Source organism: Ornithodoros turicata, chromosome 2 (genome assembly GCF_037126465.1).
Source record: "Ornithodoros turicata isolate Travis chromosome 2, ASM3712646v1, whole genome shotgun sequence".
NCBI lineage: Eukaryota > Metazoa > Arthropoda > Arachnida > Ixodida > Argasidae > Ornithodoros > Ornithodoros turicata.
Window position 1 is genome coordinate 51,446,373 of NC_088202.1, and position 25,773 is coordinate 51,472,145.

At 42.4% G+C, this 25,773-nt stretch overlaps 1 protein-coding gene across 1 annotated transcript in view; it reads right to left on the minus strand.

Moving 5' to 3' along the window:
* Positions 1 to 25,773, minus strand: part of LOC135385395 (complement C3-like) — a 178,998-nt gene that overhangs the window by 79,737 nt on the left and 73,488 nt on the right. Inside the window, exons 16-19 of the mRNA XM_064614685.1 lie at positions 20,045 to 20,098; positions 19,740 to 19,895; positions 2,006 to 2,059; positions 1,695 to 1,856 (exon numbers count right to left, since the gene is read on the minus strand). Of these exons, the coding sequence (XP_064470755.1) occupies positions 1,695 to 1,856; positions 2,006 to 2,059; positions 19,740 to 19,895; positions 20,045 to 20,098 (426 nt within the window). The remainder of the gene's footprint in view (positions 1 to 1,694; positions 1,857 to 2,005; positions 2,060 to 19,739; positions 19,896 to 20,044; positions 20,099 to 25,773) is intronic.

The following is a 25,773-nucleotide window of genomic DNA, read 5'->3' on the forward strand; positions in this document are numbered from 1 at the left end:
GGTTAGTCTCGACTGAGTCGAACTAGCATCCCGAGGGAGGACTTTCCTGTCAGTGCCCCCTTCGTCATGTAGCGTCCGTTTATCCTATTATGTAATCATTTGTTACATGTTATTGCCCATTAGGGAGAATTACATAACAGGGCGGCCAAACTAATTGAATGGCATGCGCCGCATAGGAAAGGAACGCAGTAAATGTAGACGACGCAATGTCGCTAAAGTAATAGCACGTATACAGGGTGTTGTTGTTCTTTAGCCTGTACAGAATGTTTATAGAATGTCTATGAGTGCAGCATGGATGCCGTTTTTGCAGTTCAGTTCTTCGGCCAGGGGGAAATCCACCCGAAGAAACTGTGCAAGCACAAGATGTCAAATTACTTGAAATTCGTTTATTTGCTTTCCATAATTAGGGGATTTCGGGCAAAAGCGAGATAGCAGATTGCAGACTATCCTAGTTGAAAGTCATTTCACGTAGATTGATCCTGAACAACCCACCTTAACACAACAACAAATCCTGTACCACACACGTTCATTAAAATACCCATCCACGAATTCTTATATGCAAATGAGCCAAAAGCGAAACCGCCTTGACCGTGAACGTCGGAAGTACAGCCCGCATTGCACGTCAGGGGGCCACGTGATTTGGAGCGATGGAGATGATTGGAGTAGGTGTTGCTTCGCTAACCAGATAAGCCGCTTTCCACCCCAGATAAGCCTCCATCGGCTAGGATGCTCAGGCACGCTTTCTCGTTTTAGCTCATTTGCACATAAAAATTCGGAGATGGATATTTTAACGCACGTGCGTGTCTCAGGATTTTTCAGGAACGTGAAATCGATTGGAACTAGGATAGTCTCTCATTCTGCTAACTCGCTCTTGCCCAAACTCCCCCAATTAAAAAGCGATTTAATGAATTTCAGGTAATTTGTAGTATTAACTTGTAGTAACATAGTCTCTCCCAGAAGATGTCCGCCAGGACGTACAACTCAACCCCAAAAATAACATCTATGCTGCTGCCATAGCTTTTTAATAAAAATTCTGTAAAGGTTAAAAAAACATCTTATATAGAGTGGATGTGAAGCAGCAATAGGGATGTTCTAATGAGGTTTCTTTGAAATTAGTGGGGGTTGTCTAACCATGGCCTCTGGAAGCCCATTCCACTTCCTAATGGTAGAGGGTAAAAATTACACAAAAAAAAAAACGCTGTAAGAAAATAACATTTAAACGGGAGGAGATGATCGCGACGAAGCGAAACGTAGTCCACAGGAATTAACGGAATTAACCAACAGTAATAAAAGAGAAATACTAAAAATATGATAGTCGTTGGTAGCGTAAACCCAGCTCCACAGGAGTATAGACCATGTCGCGTTACTCTCAAACCACCAGTCTCCGTGCAGTCCTTAGCCTCGTTCCCAGCGACGACACAAGATGGGTGGACTGCCAAAATCGCTCTTCCCATTGCGATGAATAGTGGGGGCCGCCGTCTTTAATGAGTATGACCGACGTTAACGTTACATTGTCATAAGGTAAACATCTGAGTAGTTCATCAATGTTCGAGAGGTCAAGGAAAAAGAAGATTCCTTGGTCCCGCGTGCAATATGCGCACTTGTTCAGGTGAGAAGTGCTGGCCGGTGAGATATCTTTTCTACATCTGTTCCCGAGCGGGAGAAAATGAACGGGCACGACATGATACACTTACCTTCCCTTCCGTAACAACACTCCTGGAATGCTTCAACGCAGTCGTCTTCGTCGATGAATAGTCGAAACACACGAACACTGCGTTGGCATGTTCTTTCAGAGAGGTATGTCCTGAGACCGAGTGCGCAGCACAGACCTAGTTCACTGTATTTATATTTTTCAGCTGCGAAAGGGGGAAAAATCATTGTGCCATATTGCAATGTTACAAGTCAGATTACACTTATTACAGCGATACTAGCGGTCACCCGTGACAATAATGAGAGTTGGACCCGGCGTTATGAATGTATTGATTGTATTATGAAGAAAACGTACGTAGATCAATGGCTTCCCTTCTTCTCCTGTGGTGATCTTCGTGGCGGGAGCTCTCTGAGACGTAGAAGAAATGGACTGTAAACACTAGCCTTCACAAGCTGCACACACCAACCAATATATTGATGACTCTGTTCAGTTAAGTACATGTGGACTGAACTCATAGTGTGCGCATTTAGCCGCAACAACTCCTATGTGTGCCCATCGGAAAATTGTTCTTTATCATACCGGTCACCCTTGGACACAAGGGCATTGATCCAGACTTGACCATTCGTTTTCTGAAGCCTTCGAAAGCTGTTCCTAATTTCTATAAAGAGTATCTGTCTCTGGCTCTCCCTTTGACGTCTACCCAGCGCGATAGAACATAGATAAACCACTCGGCGACTATTCTCCAGGAGCTACAGGAAAGGTTTCCTCCATTAATCATACATGCGAAAATACTCCAAAAGCCGGGAGATGACATAACGAAAGAAAGAGAGGACTCCGACTTAACGTAACAAACAAACAAACTTTAAGCAGACGTTTCGCCTGTCATACGACGGGCATCATCAGTGCAAGACTGAGCGGGAGAGCCGACAACCAGTCGCTACTTAAGGAGATGGCAGTATTGTTCAGGAAGTGGGTCACGGTTTTTGTTACAATGCAAGGGATCAGCGCGTATGTGCCATGATTCCAGGACCTTCCTCGGTCCCAGTCTTTGCTCACATGCCAAGGTCACCGCGTTATCGTAGTCGAAACAATGCCCCGTGTTCCAAGAATGCTCGCTGAGTTCGGTCTTGAGCCGTGGGGACCAGCTCCGGTGGCGCAGCGGTAACGCGTGCGCTTGGAGACTGGGAGGTCCGCGGTTCGAATCCGCGGGCCGGCTGTGCCGTTTGGGGTTTTTCCTGGGTTTCCCTCAGATGTGTAATAGGCGTATGCCGGCACAGTTCCCCTGAAGTCGGCCCATGGACGCAGCTATCCTCCCGCCGAGCGGATTCCGCTCTGTCTTCCACTTCACCCTTTCCTCTCCTCCTCTCCACCACCTTTCTCTTCCCGAGAAACATGCCGCCTAATCAGGCAGGCAGACCTCTCGGGTTCCTCCCAACGACACTCCTCCTCCTCCTCCTCCTCCTGAGCCGTGGGGCATGTGTTGCGTTACGGACGTCGGTGTTGTGTTCTTTTATGCGGGTCCTTCTTTTCCGGCCTGTCTCGCCAATATAGCACATGTCACAACCTACACATTGTAGCTTGTACACCACGTCAGACTGGTCGTCTGGGGCGACAGTGTCCTTTGGCTTGGAGTTGAGGCTGCGCAGTTTAACGTGCGGTCGGAAGGTCGTCCAGATTTTCAATGGAATTAGCGCCCGGCGGATAGATTCCGAAACGCCTTTGACGTATGGAATTGTGACCCAGGTCATGCGGGAGCGGTCCTCATCCTGCAGTTTACATAGCTGCATACGTTTCCGGGTGTCCTCAATAAACCTCTGTGGGTAGCCTCGCTTGTCCAGTGAAGCGGTGATCGTCGCATCTTCACAAGCCCGCAGCTCGCTGCAAGATGACAATTGCTCTGAACGGTGCAATAAAGTTCGCACCACACTTCGCTTGTGTTCCGTAGGGTGATGTGAGCCAAAACTTAGGAAAGTGCCGGTACCGCAGGGCTTTCTGTAGACACACATATGGATGCTCCCCGTGCTGTCCCTGCATACACATACATCCAAGAAAGGACGCTTGCCGCTCTGCTCAACTTCATACGTGAAATTGATCGATGATTTAATGGAGTTGAGAACCGAGTGGCATTCATGAACGTGGTTCCTGTCTAGGATGACGAACGTATAATCTACGCTGCGACTGTAGAACTTAACTGGGCGGGAGAACCGTTCCATGGCCGTCTCTTCAATGTGCTCCATGACCAAGTTTGGCAGCGTCACTGACACAGGGCTCCCCATAGGGCACCCCTCGATTTGATGACAAGACTTGCCGTTGAAGGTGAAATGAGTTTGATTGAGGCAGAATCTCAGGAGTATAGCTACCTCTTCAACTGTGAGTGACGTTCGTGATGGCAGGGTGCTGTCCTTCGGTAGTCGGGCCTCCGCCACTTGTACCGCGAGATCCTTCGGAACGTTAGTGAACAGTAGTAGTATAATTATGTTGGGAGGCAAACCGGATGAGAGTACGTTCTATGGGTGTCTGGTTCGAACCCCACAGCGTCTGGTTCGTTCGCGTATTTTTCCCCGCGTTGCGCATGTGCGGAGGGTTGTCCGCGCGCTTATCGGCGAGAGGAGGGCTGCGTGCGCGTTTACCCTCTCACATTTCTCAGCCTGGGCCAACTTCTTTCGTCATTTTTCAATCTGTGCCGTCTTGAATCGCAATTTTTTTCCCGCTACAACAGGTGTGCGGTGGGCTGTTTACATGCAAAGGATAGCCATACACAAAGTACAAGTGAAAATATATTTATTAAAGTCATTAGTGTCAGGAATTATGACTCTGCGTGAAGGAGAAAAACTTGAATTGAAGGGGTATCACAATTTTTTATTAGTGATAATCACGCAAGTTTTCAATTAAGCAGAAGGAGTAGCACATTTTTAATCAAGAAGATATTTTTAATCAATACGATTACAATCAAAACTAAAAGTTTCATTATAAAAAGTCTAACATGACCACCTTAGCGGAGTTTTAATTACAAAGTTCTGACAGATGTACGTAACTTCATGCACAACAGCTAATATTCCATTATGACACATTTAATCAAAGAAGAAATTTTTAATCAATATGATTACAATCAAAATTAATCACAATTTTTATTTGTGATAATCATGCAAGTTTTCAATTAAGCAGAAGGAGTAGCACATTTTAATCAAAGAAGATATTTTTAATCAATATGATTACAATCAAAATTAAAAGTTTTATTATAAAAAGACTAACATTATTATACGTGTCCACCATGGTGGAGCTTTAATTACAAGTGCCGATAGATGTAGTTAATTGTGGACAGCAGAGAACCTGGAAGACCACAGGACACGAATGACACGAACACAAGAGGAAATAAAATCTATAACACTACAAAGAAGTTATTCTTAATCAAAACAACACAGGAGGAGAATAATCTATCACTTTAACTATCATAAAATCATCCTCGTGACTTAATCTAGTCGAACCCCATACAATTTTCATTCCAAGAGACACTACAAACTTTACTTTGTTTTATGAATCCAACACAGAAAATATATTAAAAAATGAACTTCACCACATAGCATGCTCCTAGCCAACAACCAGCTCTAATAATATGTGCCCTGATTTGTTGAAGACGGGAGGCGTACACCTCTTTTGTGACAGTTATGAACATTTTTGAGCGCAATAGGGAAGATAAGTTGATTATTCCAACATTACACAATTAATCAATTTCTTATTAAGTAAACAGCATAGACATGCGGAAATAATGAGAAACAAAACGATCAACAGCTAATAGAGAACCAAAACCCATCACGTAAACAAGATGTACACAAAGGATTAATAATTGAAAAAGAATCTATCAAAACGAGAAACATACACGCACTTAACACTCAATAGCAGAGAAACACTCTAAACAGCGCATCTGCCAACGTGTAAACAACAGACAGGAAAATATTATTGAAACAAGATCAACAGCTAATAGAGAGCCAAACTCCAACACGTAAACAAGAGGTACACAAACGATAAATAGTTGAAGAACAATGTATCAAAAACGAGAAACACACACGCACTTAACACTGAATGGCAGAGAAACACTCTAAACGGCGCGTCTGCCAACGTGTAAACAACAGACACATGCAGGAAAATAATTGAAAAACAATATATCAAAACGAGAAACATGCACGGATGAATAGCAGAGAAACACTCTAAACGGCGCATCTAGCCAACGTGTAAACAACAGACAGGAAAATATTATTGAAACAAGATCAACAGCTAATAGAGAGCTAAAATCGAACACGTAAACAACAGACACATGCACGGATGAATAGCAGAGAAACACTATGAACGGCACACCATCCACACGTAAACAATAGGTACATGCAATGAAATAATGAGAAATACAATCAACAGCTAATAGAGAACCAAACAAATGTACCAAAGCAAACAAGAGGTACACAAAAGAAAATAATTGAAAAAACAATCTATCAAAACGATAAACATGCACGGATGAATAGCAGAGAAACGCTTTGAACGATGCATCTGCCAACATGTAAACAACACACAGGAAAATAATAGCGAAACAAACTATCAAACATTACAAATTGAAATGGAAGTAATCTTTTGAACTATCGTAAAATCATCCTTGCAACTTAACAATATACAATTTTCATCCTACTCATGCACTATAAACATTACCTTGACATAGGTATCCAAACACGCAGTACAGACAAGCTTTACACAGTACAACCAGACTTGAGTCCGATGGGGTCACTCTCTCCCTCTATACAGCCCAAAGCGAAGAATCCACACATCTGTTGTCAATCTACGGGGTGGGGAAACCCTCTCTCTTTTTCACATTCTTTCCTCCAAAAGGAAATATTCTTAGGACCGGTGTACAGAGACGAAATTTTTTTATTGATCGCAAATAGACATTGGAATTATTCAATTCTCAAGAACACAATAAGAATTCTATCAGCAAACAATAGCATGCAAAAAATCTAAGAATAGACTTTTATGTCAATGCAAACTGCTTTTAGAGAAATATTATCTAAGCAAATGAGAAATATTATCGACACAAACAATACTCAACCAATACGAGAAACGCTGCATTTTAATGTTTTCAGATCTGACACAACTATTATGCCTACATTATTCTCAACTCACAAAAAATATCAATCGAGTGAACATCTGAAGCAAAAAGAGAAAGTCAAATTTATTCAATGATAGAAATATTACTTATTCGAAAACGAGAATAAAATTTAATTACGTCGTTTTATGACATCTTTGCAATAGTAATTTCTACACGCAGAAGCCACAAACAACTCATCTGAAATGCAAATTAATGCAAAAGTTTGCTACAGTGAAAGTCAACGCACACAACTTAAAAATACATTCCCAACTAGTAGAATATTTTTATTAATATCAATCGAGTGATCATCTGAAACAAAGTCAAAAGCAGTAATTAATTTAGGCAAACATTTTTCCGTAACCACGCAGCGCAAATGTACATCACAGAAACATGTCTTTTCCATCCAGGGCCCACTAGTGAAAACGAAGTGAGAGAGGGAAGCTGAGTTCCCGTACACTTTCGTCAAGGTTACGCCCGCAGGGAGTAGGGGAATCCAACAATGGTCTTGGTATACAATGTATAGTTGAAAGCCACAAACTGACTCCCACAAGTGAAGTTAGGGAAGGAGGGTCTCTAGCGCTGTCTTGTACGTACAATCATTGAAAGCACACGTTTTTTCCTTACACATCACATCTTTTTGTAAATTGAATTTAATAATTCTAACGTCAGGTGGATATTAATATCATTCTAAACGCGATAACATAATACATTTTTAATAGGTAAAATTAGCACCGACATGACTTAATTAAGTGTCGAGGCACACTACAAGTCAGAACAGACAATTGCTATACATTTGAAGAGATGGACGGATTTTGTACTCGTTACCATAGGTCATGAGAGGACCTGATAAAAAGCTGCTTCGAAAAGGAGGAGCCTCGACACGATTCAATTATCGCTGCATTTCGATACGTCCTAGACATGGTCGTATTCGGAGATATGGCGCAAATTATGGAATTCAAGATGCGAGACCTTGTATGCCGAATCTACAATAGTTATAAAAATATTTGCACGTTAACTTTGGAAGGACCACTGGGATTGATGGTGGAGTTTTTGAGGTTTGCTAAGAAGAATTGAAATACACTAGACCAAACGTAATTGTAATCATTGCAATGGGCATTGCATTAATCAAGAAAGCAATCAGATCAAATTATCATATACAAGCAGTCTACATCGCACGATTCATTACGGATTTGTTGAAATTACACCTAACGGTTGAAATGGAAAGTACATAAAAAATCTTATCACGTGATATATTCCACCCTAGAGCCTCTACACATTTATTTTATTCTACCAGTCAATGATGTCGAATGAACAGAAGTTCAATATTGTCGTGCAAGGTCTGATGTATCATGACTTATTGAAACTCAACAAACATATCAACTGTGGTGGACCACAGGACCATTTTCATCTAATACTCACTTGTACGCCATTCAAGAATCTTCATACAAAGAAAGGAAACATCAATAAGAGACTGTGCAAGTTCATCGCTACAAAGTGCAAGTTGTTGAAGCAATACAAACACGGCGACAACATATCACCCGCGTTAATCAACCCTGGATTCAAGCGCCTAATAATCAGAATAAACTACTTGATGTCTTCGGAATTGATCAATCAAGACAACAGACGAAAACTTCAGAGTTTGGATAGAACTGTAATTTATCGAAATAACCATGTGTATAAATGAAATAATAATTGTATCCTTTGTCATCATTGTAATGTATTCTACACATCGCAACGAAAACAGCTTATGATTAGATTGAAGATTGCTAAGGAGACGTTTATTCCACACTATGTACAAGGACCTTCGCATGGAATCAGCGCCGGCTATAAAAGAGATTTCACACGACCACACTCTGTACAACACCGACACCCAAAGGAAAGAATTGTAGAAGAATCGCTAATATAAATTTAGAGGCATGTTACATCAATCTTTGTTTACAAAAAGAGGATCACTAATATTCTCCATGTCGCGGATAGTAAAAGTTACGAATATTTTTCGAACGAAATTTACTTAAAACTCGAAGAAACGATCATCCGCGTCGTCGACTGCGTTTCGGCAACACGCCGGGCAGCGTTTCCCGGACACCCTTCCGAAACCGAACGCGATTCGGCGCCCGACGCGTTAACGCAGCTTTCTTCCGGAAACGGGTTCGACGACGCGGATGATCGTTTCTTCGAGTTTTAAGTGAATTTCGTTCGAAAAATATTCGTAACTTTCACTATCCACGACATGGAGAATTCACATTACGTTATAGAGTGTATAGAAAATATCAATACACTCGATTCAATACTTCGTCACCGTGAAAGAGTTCTTAAAACCTTCGCGTACCAAAGTGAACCAGCTAAAGCTGTGAAATTATACTTTCTACAACTCGATTCGTAAATTGTGGCAGCAGTTCAAATTTTAATTAAACACTTACTGATGTGTGATATTCACCACTGCTCCGGAATGTAATCTGATAAATTTTAGCAATTAATGTACAAACAAATATCTTGTATACAATGTGTGACTATATAGACATCTTTTTAATCTATACCTTAAAAAATTGTAAGAAAGAGTGTACAGTTTTGACTTTGAAAATTTAAACAAGAGCCTTTGGTGTTGGAGTTCGTGTTTTGATTCATTATGAGTTAAAATCTTCTAAAATTAAAGTATGTCCTTCCCATTTGTAGTGCCTCATATGCCGTGACATAATGAATAGACTCATAGTTTTTCAGTATGGCTAATGAAAAAACCTCGGGTACATTCTGTGAATTGGAGCTACGTTTATGTGTGTTGTTTTGGTTAAGTTTGCAAAAGAAATATTTACTTATTATAATTACGTATCTTATGCATAGTGCTCATCTTCATTGTACAGTGGTTAAACATTTCTGATAACAGTGGTGTGATTCGATTCTCCCAAAATCTTATTGGAACTGTGTGCCGCATGTTATGATGATTAGAATTGTAGACTCCGCCTGCGCATCATGCTTCTCCATCACTTGCATCGCGTCCTATGATAATAGATTCCTTTCAATATAGTATTGTCAACTGTCCAATCGTTTGAGAAAATATACACACTGTGCAATTTAATTCATAAAGTAAGCTTTCGCAAAATATTAGTGATCCCCTTTTTGTAAACAAAGATTGATGTAACATGCCTCCAAATTTATATTAGCGATTCTTCTACAATTCTTTCCTTTGGGTGTCGGTGTTGTATAGAGTGCGGTCGTGTAAAATCTCTTTGATTGCCGGCGCTGATTCCATGCGAAGATCCTTGTACATGGTGTGGAATAAACGCCTCCTTAGCAATCTTCAATCTAATCGTAAGCTGTTTTCGTTGCGATGTGTAGAATACATTACAATGATGACAAAGAATACAATTATTATTTCATTTATACACATGTTTATTTCGATAAATTACAGTTCTATCCAAACTCTGAAGTTTTCGTTTGTTGTCTTGATTGATGAATTCCGGGGACATCTAGTAGTTTATTCTGATTATTGTGCGCTTCAATCCAGCGTTGATTAACGCGGGTGATATGTTGTCGCCGTGTTTGTATTGCTTCAACAACTTGCACTTTGTAGCGATGAACTTGCACAGTCTCTTATGGATGTTTCCTCTCTTTGTATGAAGATTCTTGAATGGCGTACAAGAGAGTATGAGATGAAAATCGTCCTGTGGTCCACCGCAATTGATATGTTTGTTGAGTTTCAATAAGTGATGATACATCAGACCTTGCACGGCAATATTGAACTTCTGTTAATTCGACATCATTGACTGGTAGAATAAATGTGTAGAGGCTCTAGGGTGGAATATATCACGTGATAAGATTTTTTATGTACTTTCCATTTCAACTGTTAGCTGTAATTTCAACAAATCCGTAATGAATCGTGCGATATAGACTGCTTGTATATGCTAATTTGATCTGATTGCTTTCTTGCAATGCCCATTGCAATGATTACAATTACGTTTGGTCTTGTGTATTTCAATTCTTCGTTAGCAAACCTCAAAAACTCCACCATCAATCCCAGTGGTCGTTCCGATGTTGACGTGCAAATATTTTTATAACTATTGTAGATTCGGCATACAAGTTCTCGCATTTTGAATTCCATAATTTGCGCCATATCTCCGAATACGACCATGTCTAGGACGTATCGAAATGCAGCGATAAATGAATGGTTTCGAGGCTCCTCCTTTTCGAAGCAGCTTTGTATCAGGTCCTCCCATGACCTATGGTAACGAGTACAAAATCCGTCCATCTCTTCAAATGTATAGCAATTGTCTGTTCTGATTTGAGTGTGCCTCGACACTTAATTAAGTCATGTCGGTGCTAATTTTACCTATTAAAAATGTATTATGTTATCGCGTTTAGAATGTTATTAATATCCAGCTGACGTTAGAATTATGAAATTCAATTTACAAAAAGATGTGATGTGTAAGGAAAAAACGTGTGCTTTCAATGATTCTACGTACAAGACAGCGCTAGAGACCCTCCTTCCCTAACTTGACTTGTGGGAGTCAGTTTATGGCTTTCAAGTATACCTTGTATACCAAGACCGTTGTTGGACTCCCCTACTCCCTGCGGGCGTAACCTTAACGAAAGTGTACGGGAACTCAGCTTCCCTCTCTCACTTCGTTTCCACTAGTGGGCCCTGAATGGAAAAGACATGTTTCTGTGATGTACATTTGCGCTGCGTGGTTACGAAAAAATGTTTGCCTAAATTAATTACTGCTTTTGACTTTGTTTCAGATGATCACTCGATTGATATTAATAAAAATATTCTACTAGTTGGGAATGTATTTTTAAGTTGTGTGCGTTGATTTTCACTGTAGCAAACTTTTACATTAATTTGCCTTTCAGATGAGTTGTTTTGGGCTTCTGCGTGTAGAAATTACTATTGCAAAGATGTCATAAAACGATGTAATTAAATTTGATTCTCGTTTCCGAATGAGTAATGTTTCTATCATTGAATAAATTTGACTTTCTCTTTTTGCTTCAGATGTTCACTCGATTGATATTTTTGTGAGTTGAGAATAATGTAGGCATAATAGTTGTGTCAGATCTGAAAACATTAAAATGCGGCGTTTCTCGTATTGGTTGAGTATTGTTTGCGTCGATAATATTTCTCATTTGCTTAGATAATGTTTCTCTAAAAGCAGTTTGCACTGACATAAAAGTCTATTCTTAGATTTTTTGCATGCTATTGTTTGCTGATAGAATTCTTATTGTGTTCTTGAGAACTGAATAATTCCAATGTCTATTTGGCGATCAATAAAAAAAATTTCGTCTCTGTACACCGGTCCTAAGAATATTTCCTTTTGGAGGAAAGAATGTGAAAAAGAGAGAGGGTTTCCCCACCCCGTAGACTGACAACAGATGTGCGAATTCTTCGGTTTGGGCTGTATAGAGGGAGAGAGTGACCCCATCGGACTCAAGTCTGGTTGTACTGTGTAAAGCTTGTCTGTACTGCGTGTTTGGATACGTATGTCAAGGTAATGTTTATAGTGCCTGAGTAGGATGAAAATTGTATATTGTTAGGTTGCAAGGATGATTTTACGATAGTTCGAAAGATTACTTCCATTTCAATTTGTAATGTTTGATAGTTTGTTTCGCTATTATTTTCCTGTGTGTTGTTTACATGTTGGCAGATGCATCGTTCAAAGCGTTTCTCTGCTATTCATCCGTGCATGTTTATCGTTTTGATAGATTGTTTTTTCAATTATTTTCTTTTGTGTACCTCTTGTTTGCTTTGGTGCATTTGTTCGGTTCTCTATTAGCTGTTGATTATATTTCTCATTATTTCATTGCATATACCTATTGTTTACGTGTGGATGGTGTGCCGTTCATAGTGTTTCACTGCTATTCATCCGTGCATGTGTCTGTTGTTTACGTGTTGGATTTTGGCTCTCTATTAGCTGTTGATCTTGTTTCAATAATATTTTCCTGTCTGTTGTTTACACGTTGGCTAGATGCGCCATATTGAGAGTGTTTCTCTGCTATTCATCCGCGCATGTTTCTCGTTTTTATATATCGTTTTTCAATTATTTTCCTGCATGTGTCTGTTGTTTACACGTTGGCAGATGCGCTGTTTAGAGTGTTTCTCTGCTATTCAGTGTTAAGTGCGTGCGTGTTTCTCGTTTTTGATACATTGTTCTTCAACTATTTATCCTTTGTGTACCTCTTGTTTACGTGTTGGAGTTTGGCTCTCTATTAGCTGTTGATCTTGTTTCAATAATATTTTCCTGTCTGTTCTTTACACGTTGGCAGATGCGCTGTTTAGTGTGTTTCTCTGCTATTGAGTGTTAAGTGCGTGCATGTTTCTCGTTTTGATAGATTCTTTTTCAATTATTAATCCTTTGTGTACATCTTGTTTACGTGATGGGTTTTGGTTCTCTATTAGCTGTTGATCGTTTTGTTTCTCATTATTTCCGCATGTCTATGCTGTTTACTTAATAAGAAATTGATTAATTGCGTAATGTTGGAATAATCAACTTATCTTCCCTATTGCGCTCGAAAATGTTCATAACTGTCACAAAAGAGGTGTACGCCTCCCGTCTTCAACAAATCAGGGCAGATATTATTAGAGCTGGTTGTTGGCTAGCAGCGTGCTGTGCGCTGAAGTTCATTTTTCAATATATTTTCTGTGTTGGATTCATAAAACAAAGTAAAGTTTGTAGTGTCTCTTAGAATGAAAATTGTATGGGGTTCGACTAGATAAAGTCACGAGGATGATTTTATGATAGTTAAAATGATAGATTATTCTCCTCCTTTGTTGTTTTGATTAAGAATAACTTCTTTGTAGTGTTATAGAGTTTATTTCCTCTTGTGTTCGTGTCATTCGTGTCCCGTGGTCTTCCAGGTTCTCTGCTGTCCACAATTAACTACATCTATCGGCACTTGTAATTAAAGCTCCACCATGGTGGCCACGTATAATAATGTTAGTCTTTTTATAATAAAACTTTTAATTTTGATTGTAATCATATCGATTACAAATTTCTTCTTTGATTAAATGTGTCATAATGAAATATTAGCTGTTTTGTGAAGTTACGTACATCTGTCAGAACTTTGTAATTAAAACTCCGCTAAGGTGGTCATGTTAGACTTTTTATAATAAAACTTTTAATTTTGATTGTAATCATATTGATTAAAAATATCTTCTTTGATTAAATGTGTCATAATGGAATATTAGCTGTTGTGCATTAAGTTGCGTACATCTGTCAGAACTTTGTAATTAAAACTCCGCTAAGGTGGTCATGTTAGACTTTTTATAATAAAAGTTTTAATTTTGATTGTAATCGTATTGATTAAAAATATCTTCTTGATTAAAAATGTGCTACTCCTTCTGCTTAATTGAAAACTTGCGTGATTATCACTAATAAAAAATTGTGATACCCCTTCAATTCAAGTTTTTCTCCTTCACGCAGAGTCATAATTCCTGACACTAATGACTTTAATAAATATATTTTCACTTGTACTTTGTGCATGGCTATCCTTTGCATGTAAACCGCCCACCGCACACCTGTTGCAGCAGGAAAAAAATTGCGATTCAAGTCGGCAGAGATTGAAAAATGACCAAAGAAGTTGGCCCAGGCTGAAAAATGTGAGAGGGTAAACGCGCACGCAGCCCTCCCCTCGCCGATAAGCGCGCGGACAACCCTCCGCACACGCGCCGCGTGGGGAAAAATACGCGAACGAACCAGACGCTGTGGGGTTGGAACCAGACACCCATAGAACGTACTCTCATCCGGTTTCCCTCCCAACATAATTATACTACTAACAGTGACACCATATCAAATGACACCATGACATCGTTGTTGCTGGGGGCTTGTGTCCGGACCAGCTCGACAAACTCCTTCAAGTTGCGCACCGACAGGTTGTTGTTACCGGTAACGGGAGTAACAAGTTCTACTAGATACTTGGACAGGTTGTACGTCGGCGACCCGATGAACGAGACAATCGGTCTCAGAGGGCATCCAGGCTTGTGTATCTTGGGGAGGCCGACTACGGAAGGACAGCACCCTGCTATCACGAACGTCACTCACAGTTGAAGAGGTAGCTATACCCCTGAGATTCTGCCTCAATCAAACTCATTTCACCTTCAACGGCAAGTCTTATCATCAAATCGAAGGATGCCCTATGGGAAGCCCTGTGTCAGTGATGCTGGCAAACTTGGTCATGGAGCACATTGAAGAGACGGCCATGGAACGGTTCTCCCGCCCAGTTGAGTTCTCCCGCCGCTACGTAGATGATACATTCGTCATACTAGACAGGGACCACGTTGATGAATTCCACTCGGGTCTCAACTCCATTGAATCATCGATCAATTTCACGTATGAAGTTGAGCAGAGCGGCAAGCGTCCTTTCTTGGATGTATGTGTATGCAGGGACAGCACGGGGAGTATCCATACGTATGTCTACAGAAAGCCCTGCGATACCGGCACTTTCCTAACTTTTGGCTCACATCACCCCACGGAACACAAGCGATGTGTGGTGCGAACTTTATTGCACCGTTCAGAGCAATTGTCATTTTGCAGCGAGCTACGGGCTTGTGAAGATGCGAAGATCACCGCTTCCCTGGACAAGCGAGGCTACCCACACAGGTTTATTGAGGACACCCGGAAACGTATGCAGCTACGTAAACCGCAGGATGAGGACCGCTTCCGCCTGACCCGCGTCACAATTCCATACGTCAAAGGCGTTTCGGAATCTATCCGCCGCGCGCTAATTCCATTGAAAATCTGGACGACCTTCTGACCGCACGTTAAACTGCGCAGCCTCATCTCCAAGCCAAAGGACACTGTCGCCCCAGAAGACCAGTATGGCGTGGTGTACAAGCTACAATGTCTAGGTTGTGACACGTGCTATATTGGCGACAGAGGCCGGAAAAGGAGGACCCACATAAAAGAACACAAGAGCGACGTCCGGAACGCAACGCATGCCACACGGCTGAAGACCGAACTCAGCGAGCAATCTTGGAACACGGGGCATTGTTTCGACTACGATAACGCGGTGACCTTGGCATGCGAGCAAAGACTGCGACCGAGGAAGCTCCTGGCATCATGGCACGCGCTGATTCCTTGCATTGTAACAAAAACCGTGGCCCCCTTCCCGAACAATACTGTCATCTCCTTAAGCAGCGACTGGTTGTCGGCTCTCCCGCTCAGTCTTGCACTGGTGATGCCCGTCGTATGACAGGCGAAACGTCTGCTTGAAGTTTGTTTGTTTGTTACGTTAAGTCGGAGTCCTCTCTTTCTTTCATTAATCATACAGGAAGCTTTTCTATTCCACACTTGTCGAAGACAATACACACAGTTCCTTTTTGTGTTGTACTTCAATAAATATCCACTGGAGTACACTACGTAAGGTAGGGATGATAAAGATGATGATGATGACAGATAGAAGAAAAAAATGGACAGGTTAGTCTCGACTGAGTCGGACTAGCGTCCCGAGGGAGGACTTTGCTGTCAGTGCCCCCTTCGTCATGTAGCGTCTGTTTATCCTATTATGTAATCATTTATTACACGTTATAGCCCATTAGGGAGAATTACATAACAGGGTGGCCAAACTAACTGAATGACATGCGCTGCATAGGAAAGGAACGCAGTAAATGTAGACGACGCAATGTCGCTAAAGTAATAGCACGTATACAGGGTGTTGTTGTTTTTTAGCCTGTACAGAATGTTTATAAAATGTCTATGACAGCAGCATGGATGCCGTTTTCGCAGTTCAGTTCTTCGGCCAGGGGGAAATCCACCCGAAGAAAGTGTGCAAGCATAAGATGTCAAGTTACTTGAAATTCGTTTATTTACTTTCCATAATTAGGGTATTTCGGGCAAAAGCGATGTAGATTGATCTTGAGCAACACACGCTTAAAAATGAACTTCACAGCATAGCACGCTCCTAGCCAACCATTATCTCGAATGATATCGTTATCTGCCCTGATTTGTTGAAAACGGGAGGCGTACGCCTTTTTTTGTGACAATTATGTACAGCATAAGTGTCACAAAAAAGGCGTACGCCTCCCATTTTCAACAAATCAGGATAGATAGCGATATCATTCGAGACAATGGTTGACTAGGAGCCTGCTATGTATAAAAGTTCATTTTTAAGAGTGCACAGCTTAACACAACAACAAATCCTGTACCACACACGCTCATTAAAATATCCATCCCTGAATTCTGATATGCAAATGAAAGGAGAAACCGGCAAATGAAAAGGGAAACCGCCTTGACCGTGAACCTCGGAAGTACAGCCCTCATTGCACGTCTTGGGGTCACGTGATTTAGAGCGATGGAGATGATTGGAGTAGATGTTGCTTAGCTATCCAGACATGGTCCAAGCACGTCAAGGCCCTGTCAACCGCGGCGACTACCATCGTGCACGTCCTCCGCCGCATCTCTGGGTCCTCCTGGGGCCCATCATACCACGATCTTCGCCAGGTGCATACCTCACCCGTCCTAGGGCTCCTGCGTTACAGCTTACCGGTATTGCACAGTCTAAGTCCAACAACAGAGCGCGAACTTTTGAACATCCAGGCGCGAAGCCTTCGAGTGTGCCTTGGTGTCCTCAGGACGACCGACACCTTCCTGGTCTTGGCTGAGGCGAAGGAGACACCAGCCCACGCCCTACGCGACATGGAGACCCTGCGCTCTTGTGCGCGGTACCGCACACGACATGCAGCCCACTACCTACGGGACATTCATATAATTTATGAAAACTCGGCTTTCGGAGCTGCTGTTTGCAGACTGGCACAGTCTCTTTCGCCATCTCCGTCGCGCCTGCTATACGCCCCACCTTTGTGGACCCTCGTGCTGCCTCCGACGGATCTGCATATTCCCGACATGTCCCGCAAAAACGACACTCCTGTCCTCGCTGCGCGCCAGCTTGCTCTTGACCATTTGAACTCGGTCCACGGTCAGCGTAAAGCAATTTACACGGATGGTTCGGTTGTGTACGGCGCGTCATCTGCAGCTTTCTACGTGCCTCACAGCGACACCGCGCATGCTTTCAAGCTGCCGCATGAAACTTCATCCACTGAAGCTGAACTGACAGCCATCGATGAAGCGCTCAACGCCATATCCGGTTCACAGGCTGGTTCGTGGTCCATCTTCACGGACAGCAAGTCAGCACTGGAGACCTTGGCGTCGTACCGGCGCAGTGCTATTTGCGATCTCCGCACGCTTGTAATCGCCAGATACAACGAGCTCTTGGCTTCCGGCCACGGCGTACGGCTCCAGTGGGTACCCAGTCACGTCGGGCTGCCCGGAAATACCCGTGCCGACATTGCTGCGAAACGTGCCCATACCACTGCTGCCTTGAGTCTCAGCATCCCGCTTTCAATGTCAGCCTGCCTGCTCCAAATACGCCGCTTACGCGCTCGCTGTGTCCAAGACTTCATAGAACGTGCCATCTTGACCAATACATTTCTGCACTCCATCGACCCAAAAATGCAGTACGTCCCTCCCCCAAACATGACGAAGAGGGAGGCGTCTGTTATCCACCATCTGCGGTTAAACGTGGCTCGAACGCCAACACGGCTCTTCCAACTCAGCACGCTTGATACCCCTACATGTGCTGCCTGCTCTACCGAGGGCAACACTTCCCACCTACTCCTCCACTGTCGCCTGTTCGCCGCTCCCCGTGCCACTCTGATGGAGCGGCTAGCAGCCCTAGGGCTGAGGGAGGTCTCGCTGGCAACGCTATTGGGCACTCTGCAACGCCCCATTCAGTGGCGCGTCGGAAGGGAACTTATACGCTTCCTTACTGACACAGGGCTCGCGCTGAGCCTGTGACTGCGGCTCTTTTCTTTCGCTCTTTTCGTTTTTTCTTCCTTTTCTTCTTTTTATTTTCCCTTTTTGTAAGCGGGAATAGCAAGTCCGCTTCTGGAGCCAGGCCAACCTTTCCCCTCTTTCTTTGTTTTTTTTTTTTCAATAAACCTATATCCCCCCCCCCCCCCCCCCCAGACAAGCCGCTTCCCACCCCAGGTAAGCCTCCATCGGCTAGGATGCTCAGGCACGCTTTTTCCGTTTTAGCTCCATTACACATAAAAATTCAGGGATGGATATTTGAACGCACGTGCGTGTCTCAGGATTTTTCGGGAACGTGAAATCGATTGGAACTAGGATAGTTCCCTCACTCTGCTAACTCGCTCTTGCCAAAACTCCCCCAATTAAACAGTGAATTAATGAATTTCAGGTAATTAGTAGTAGTAACTTGTAGTAACATAGTCTCTCCAAGATGATGTCCGCCAGGACTACTCAACCGCAAAAACAGCATCTATGTTGTTGTCATAGCTCTTTAATAAAAATTCGGTAAAGGCTAAAAAATAAGAAAACATCTTGTATTGGGTGCATGTGAAGCAGCAATCGGGATGTTCTAATGTGGTTTCTTTGAAATTAGTGGGCGTTGTCAAACTATGGACTCCGGAAGCCCATTCCACTTCCTAATGGTGCAGGACAAAAAAAAAGCAAAGAAAAGAACGCTGCAAGAAAATAACGTTTAAACTTGAGGAGATGTTCGCGACGAAGCGAAACGTAGTCCGCAGGAATTAACGGAATTAACCTACAGGAATGAAAGAGAAATACTAAAAATACTATAGTCGTTGGTAGCGTAAATCCAGCCCCACAGGACTATAGACCTTGTCGCGTTACTCTCAAACCACCAGTGTCCGTGCAGTCCCTAGCCTCGTTCCCAGCGACGACACAAGAGGGGTGGACTGCCAGAATCGCTCTTCCCATTGCGATGAATAGTGGGGGCCGCTGTCTTTAATGAGTACGACGTCACATTGTCATTGGGAAACATATGAGTAGTGCATCAACGTTCGAAAGGTCAAGAAAAAAAGAAGATTCCTTGCTTCCGCGTGCGATATGCGCACTTGTTCAGGTGAGGAGTGCTGGCCGATGAGACATCTTTTCTACATATGTTCCTGAGCGGGAGAAAATGAACGGGCACGACATGAAACACGAGCTGGCTTACCTTCCTTTCGGTAACAACACTCCTGGAATTCTTCAACGCAAGCAGTCCCATTGGAATCGTCTTCGTCGAAGATATCTCGAAAGGAATCAACTCTGCGTTGGCATGTTGCTGCAAAGACGCCTCTTGCGCGACCGAGTTCGCAGCACAGATGTAGAGCTGCGACAGGGGGCGAAATCATTGTGCCATATTGCAATGTTACAAGTCAGATTACACTTATTACAGCGATACTAGCGGTCACCCGTGACAATAATGAGAGTTGGACCCGGCGTTATGAATGTATTGATTGTATTATGAAGAAAACGTACGTAGATCAATGGCTTCCCTTCTTCTCCTGTGGTGTCCTTCGTGGCAGGAGCTGTCTGAGACGTAGAAGAAATGGACTATAAACACTAGCCTTCACAAGCTGCACACACCAACGAATATATCGATGACTGTGTTCAGTTAAGTACATGTGGACTGAACTCATATGCCCGTATTCACCAGTCCCATTTAGCCACTGGTTTAGTGACGTATGGTTTAAGTTGATCACGTGAGTACTTCGTCAGCCAATCACGAACAACCACCCCGCTGGTCTAACCCGGCTACCGTGAGGCCCATGGCGGCCTCCATGGAGTTTGTGTGCACAACGCATAGGCCTAATCTGCGCTTCGCCGGAAATTTTTCGGTGAAATACAGGTAAGTTTTGACTTGTAAAGCTACTGGAAGCGTTCGCAAGGCGAATGTTGTTGCACTCCAATCAATATTTGCCCTCATAGTCTCACTTCGTTCGCTGTTCACACGACGTAAACCGGGCGGCCTAGCGATGAGATAACTCCCATGTATTTGAATTTGAATTTATTTAAACTTTACAACGCTTAATGAATAGTGCAATTTATACAGATGGTAGGGAAAAGTATCCCGGTTAAAGGGTCTTCCGTGTGACATACAAAGATTAGAACCATGAAAACAAATGCAAAGGTAAAAACAGCAGACAAACATAATACACGAAATACATAAAAACATAATACATGCAAACAATGAAAAGATGAAAAAAAAATGCACAAGAATAATACACATGTAATAGCAAGGCACGCACTAGACACAGCTGCACATATTTGTGCCCCAAATCAGTAATATTACCTTATGTAATATACAGGGTGTCCCAGCTAAGTATATACAGATTTTTTAAAAATATATATAACACTTGAAAACTAGGCAACAGTGTCCAGCAAAAACTATTTTTGGGTTGTTTCTCGCAAGGCTAATGCACAGCTGTTCCGCGGTAGACCGGCTTTGAAGTACCCCAACCCTAGTTTAAATCAGTCCTATGCAAATAGTGAAATGAAGTGTAAATGAATGGAACAGCATACTACCAAACATAAAAAGCGTCAAAAATTGGGGGGGGGGGGCAAGGGCGTACCGCGATGTAAGTACTCTGGCGGGGAGGAGGGATATGTTTATTAAGAAAAAAAAAAGAAAGGAAAGGTAAGCCAGATGCATGTCGGCTTGTTATTCCAAAAGCAAAGTGACAGGGGGAAGACAAAAAAGGCAAAGAAAAGAAGAAAGCAAAATAAAACAAAAAGGAGGAAAGAAAAGCAAAAGAGAAATGAAGAACACAAAACTAATGCTGAAGAATCACACGCTCTCGCGGGATCCTATGATGTATGCAGAACTGGTATAGAAATAAGAGGAAGGAAGAACAGAAAAAAATAAATAAAAAAAAGTAAACAGTGAACATGAGCACAACTGAAGGCATTACGCCTTTGAAAACTGAGTGCAAAAGGAACAAAATGCATTGAATCCTCGGTGTTTGACCGGAAATGCACGCAATATTATGAATATGGTCAATGAAATGGAGCAGCGGGAGCTGAACCCGCTGCCAACGGATATGCGTTCCGAAGATCCTACCGTTACACCTCACTGGCAGCTGCTGGTACCTTTTCGACTGCTTCGTTTCATTGATCTGATTGCTTTGGGCGAAATTCAGACTATGTGTTGTGTCATCCTCTGTGTTACTTCGCCTCACGTTCTACTGTGATAATGAGTATGGTGGGCGGATACATATTTTACAAATTGCAAGGTGCATTTTTGGGGTTGGTGTCTCTTCGCTCTTTTGACCTGGGCGCGCCGAGCCCCAAAGGTTGGTGTCAGTCTCTTAGCGGGACTTCCCGGGGGAGGCGGCGCCCCCCCCCCCCAGTTCATGTTCCGGGGGGGGGGGGGGGGGGGCAAGGGCCCCCGCGCCCCCCCGCAGTCGGCGCCTATGATCGGTATGAAGTGGAATTTTGAAATCCGCTCTCCTAATTTAGGACCAACATCGTCAACGTTAGTGATGTCAACATTGGCACCTAGACACAAGTCACTTTCCGATCCAAAGCTGACAGGAAGTCGTGCACAAACAGCTGTTACCTACAGCAACAAAAACGACGCTGATTGTGCGTGGTACTTTTAATACAGCCCCTAGTGCCTCTGTTATACATCACTAACAATAGTTGGTGCTGTGCTACCGTTGCTGGTTCTGATTGATACATTTAACGACTTGCTGCACACTACAGTTATCGCCGGTACTTGTGAATGAGCTTTGTGTACCTAGATATTAAAGACTAAAGTGTTTCCTGTTAAAAATGCATCCATCATGTTTGTCATCTAAACTAAACGGAGGTCACAAGAGGGAGGGGGAGGAGGGGGTTCCATGGAGCAGTTATACCTCCATGTGTTACAGCTGTACAGCGGTGTATGGTACATGTTACACAGCATGTAAAGGCGCAAGTATCAAGCACGTAGCTCGCCTTTGAAATGCTATGAGTGACATTCCAAAATAGTAGCATTGAGAGGGTACCTGGAGTTATATATTGGATGTCCCAGTGCATTTACAAAGTACAATATTTCAGATCTGACTCTGGAAAGGGCACCATATGGAGGAAGCTCTAGTTCCCCTTGGAAGCTTGATTTCCTTGCCCTGAACGATGCAAGCCCCATAGGAAAGCACTATTGTGTTGTATGTTTTTTGGAAATCGCTATGAGCATGTTTCTTGGCACAATTTTGTGCTGGTGAGATCTGGCTATGCTTATCGGCTTCAATGCAGGGTGCTGCTGTATATGCCGACTGGGAGAAATTTTGACAAACAAGCGTGTCTTTAGGATATCAGGCTCGTTTATTCGATAAAAGTACAGGAGAAATATCCCACAGAGGCATACAAGGAAATATTGCGAGCAGTGTTTTGTGTCAACGAATTTGTATGGACAAATGAGAGCCTTCACAGGGGCATATAAACACAACACGAGTGTCAAGCAGCCTATGTAGTCATAATGTCGATACCACTGTCAGGAGTGTGCAGATGCTGCGTGCAAAATTGTGAGCAGGTTTCACCTTGCCGGTTCAGGAGACAATCCACAGAGAAGTGAAGGTCTCAAAATTTTATAAGGACGCACATGTAAGTACTAGTGTAGCTAAAATGTGTGCTCTACCATTTCCAGCACACCACACCAGAAGGGGTGGGCAAATATGCCAACAACCAACATTTCTGCAATGGTTATATACCGTAATATTAGAAAATTAATATTATTAGAATAGTAATAGTAGTAATAGCAATAGAATAGTAATACTAGAAAATATTCAAGGTGACAGCTAGTTGCTTTTATGCTCACATTTGTCATCTGCTAACAGTAGATGTGGCTTTGTAGACTGCCACCTCAAGAGACAAAACACAAGAATCCTGGCTGCAGACTTTATCAAAGCAACATATTTCTTGGATGCGATTACTGCTAATACAAGCCCATAACCATGAATCACACAATGTTCCCCTTCACTGTGTGAGCAGCACTGTGTATGCCCAACACTTTGTTTCGTTTCTTCCAAATTATCTGTGATGGGCACAGCAGTGCCTGTACCTCATGCTTTTGAGTTGTTGTTTTTTTGCATTAAATCAATAAAACTTGTTACGCATTTCCACAAGGATTATTGTTATTACGGATATCAACTATTAGTTGTGAAGTACAGATGTTTGTCCCGTGCCTCGTGCTATGGAAAAAAGAAATATTTACTACATTGTGCATGGAGACACAACTCCAATGCATTGATAGTGCAACAGAGCGGAATTCTATTGAGCAGTTTAGCATGAGAAGCAGAGCCACTAGCTGACACTATTACTGCACAGAAAGTACCAACACTGAACAGTAGAAATTACTGCTGTACATTGGACATGAAGAGTGATTGAATACCGGAAATGATATCTGTTACACATAACGAACAAATCGAGTTCATGAAAAACGGAACTGTGATGGAAGGACATGTAGGGTGTGCCTGAGCCTGTGCAAAGAGACCCAGTAACACAATTACCAGTACCGTGAAATATATGTAGATCACAGGGACCTGTTGTTATTGGTAATGCTGTTTTTCCACCTTGTACTGCAGCGCACAAGTACATCGATCTGTCTGGAACGCAGCTATGCTGAGGACAGTCACCACGTGGCAGATTGACATTTGTATCGCCTGTGCTAAATCATGGGTATCATTATGATGCGACTGCAGATGTATGACAGATCACGTGATCTGGGAACACAGGCATGCTCAATTTTTGCAAGATTTCCTGGCAAATTTCTCATGCTATGCATTGTTGATAGCTGTCATGACATCAGTGATGTCATGACACTGATGTCATGACATGGTGGCAACACGGATGTCAACGACACTCCAGCTTTGCACTGGTGTGATCTGTGCACTTGTTGTGTAGTCCCATATGCTGTAAAGCAAATCTTAAGAATAAAAAAAAAACATGTCCCTGTGTAATCAGGTCACAAGATTTATTCTATACATTTGCATTCACATCCACATTGCAACCATGCCTCTATTTATCATGAATGCCCAAATGCCTGTAATTTCGTTCCGTTGTGTCTGTCTTCAATGTGTTCTAAATAGCTGAGTTCGAGCAATGAGTATAGAACAGTAGAAATTGTAGTAATACTGCATGAACCAAACCAATGGCCACTTCTAATATACACTTCACTTCACTGTACTTTCAATTATGTTGCAACTTTGTTCTCCTTACACCAGTACAGGTATGTGGTAAGTGCCCACGGTTCTTCCTTTTTGACATGTCCTGTATATTACCTGATAGGAACAGGTACTCCCATTTCGTACTAGCTCACCTCGCCTTGACTCACACTCCACCCCTAAATGCACAGAGTGAATGAAGGATCAACGCAATATGGGCATACTACCGTCCCAAATTTCAGTTTCGGTTTCATTTTGTTTTATTTTGGAAGAAAGTACAAGATACATGGTTTCAAGAAGACTGCGAGGGCAAGCCTGTAAAGCAGTCCCTGTAAGCTAGACAGCATTAGCATTATATAAGAAATTGTCTTGTGGAAAACAATAAATAAAAAAAACGAAAAAAAGAGAAGATACAAAGACTACAAAGATTATAACAAAGGATACTCATGAACGAAAAACTGCATTAATGTTTTTACAAAAGGTCATTACATGGCTAAGAAACTGACACTGGCTTGCATATCAATAAATATGCAAAACATGCCTATACATTCAGCACAACCCAGACGTTATAAAAGGACACCTTCTCTAAAGATTATTATTGTATAGTACCATTATATAGGTACCCATTAAGTAGCCGCTTGAATCCACTAAGGGTTCGCATTGCACGTACACCATAGGGGAGGGTGTTCCATATTTTGGGGCCCTGGTAAGAAATTGAATGTAGCATAAAGTTTGTTCGTGGAGTGGGAGCGTTGAGGATATACTCATCTTTCCGTAACAAATAACGAGCCGAACGAATAAAATGAGAGGTCAACATTTTGTACATGCGGATGTCCATGGATAACATTAAATAATAGTATACATAGCCTCAGCTGGGTAAGCTTGTATACATCCAATATACTCAACGCATCAAATGCAAACGTGACACTCTCACAGACCGGAAGAGAAAGAATTACTCGTAGTGCTCTCTTTTGTAACAGGAAAATAGGCTGTAACTGTGTTGGGTAACTTAACCCATATATTTCTAGTGCATACATGATGTGTGACTCAATCAATGACCTATAA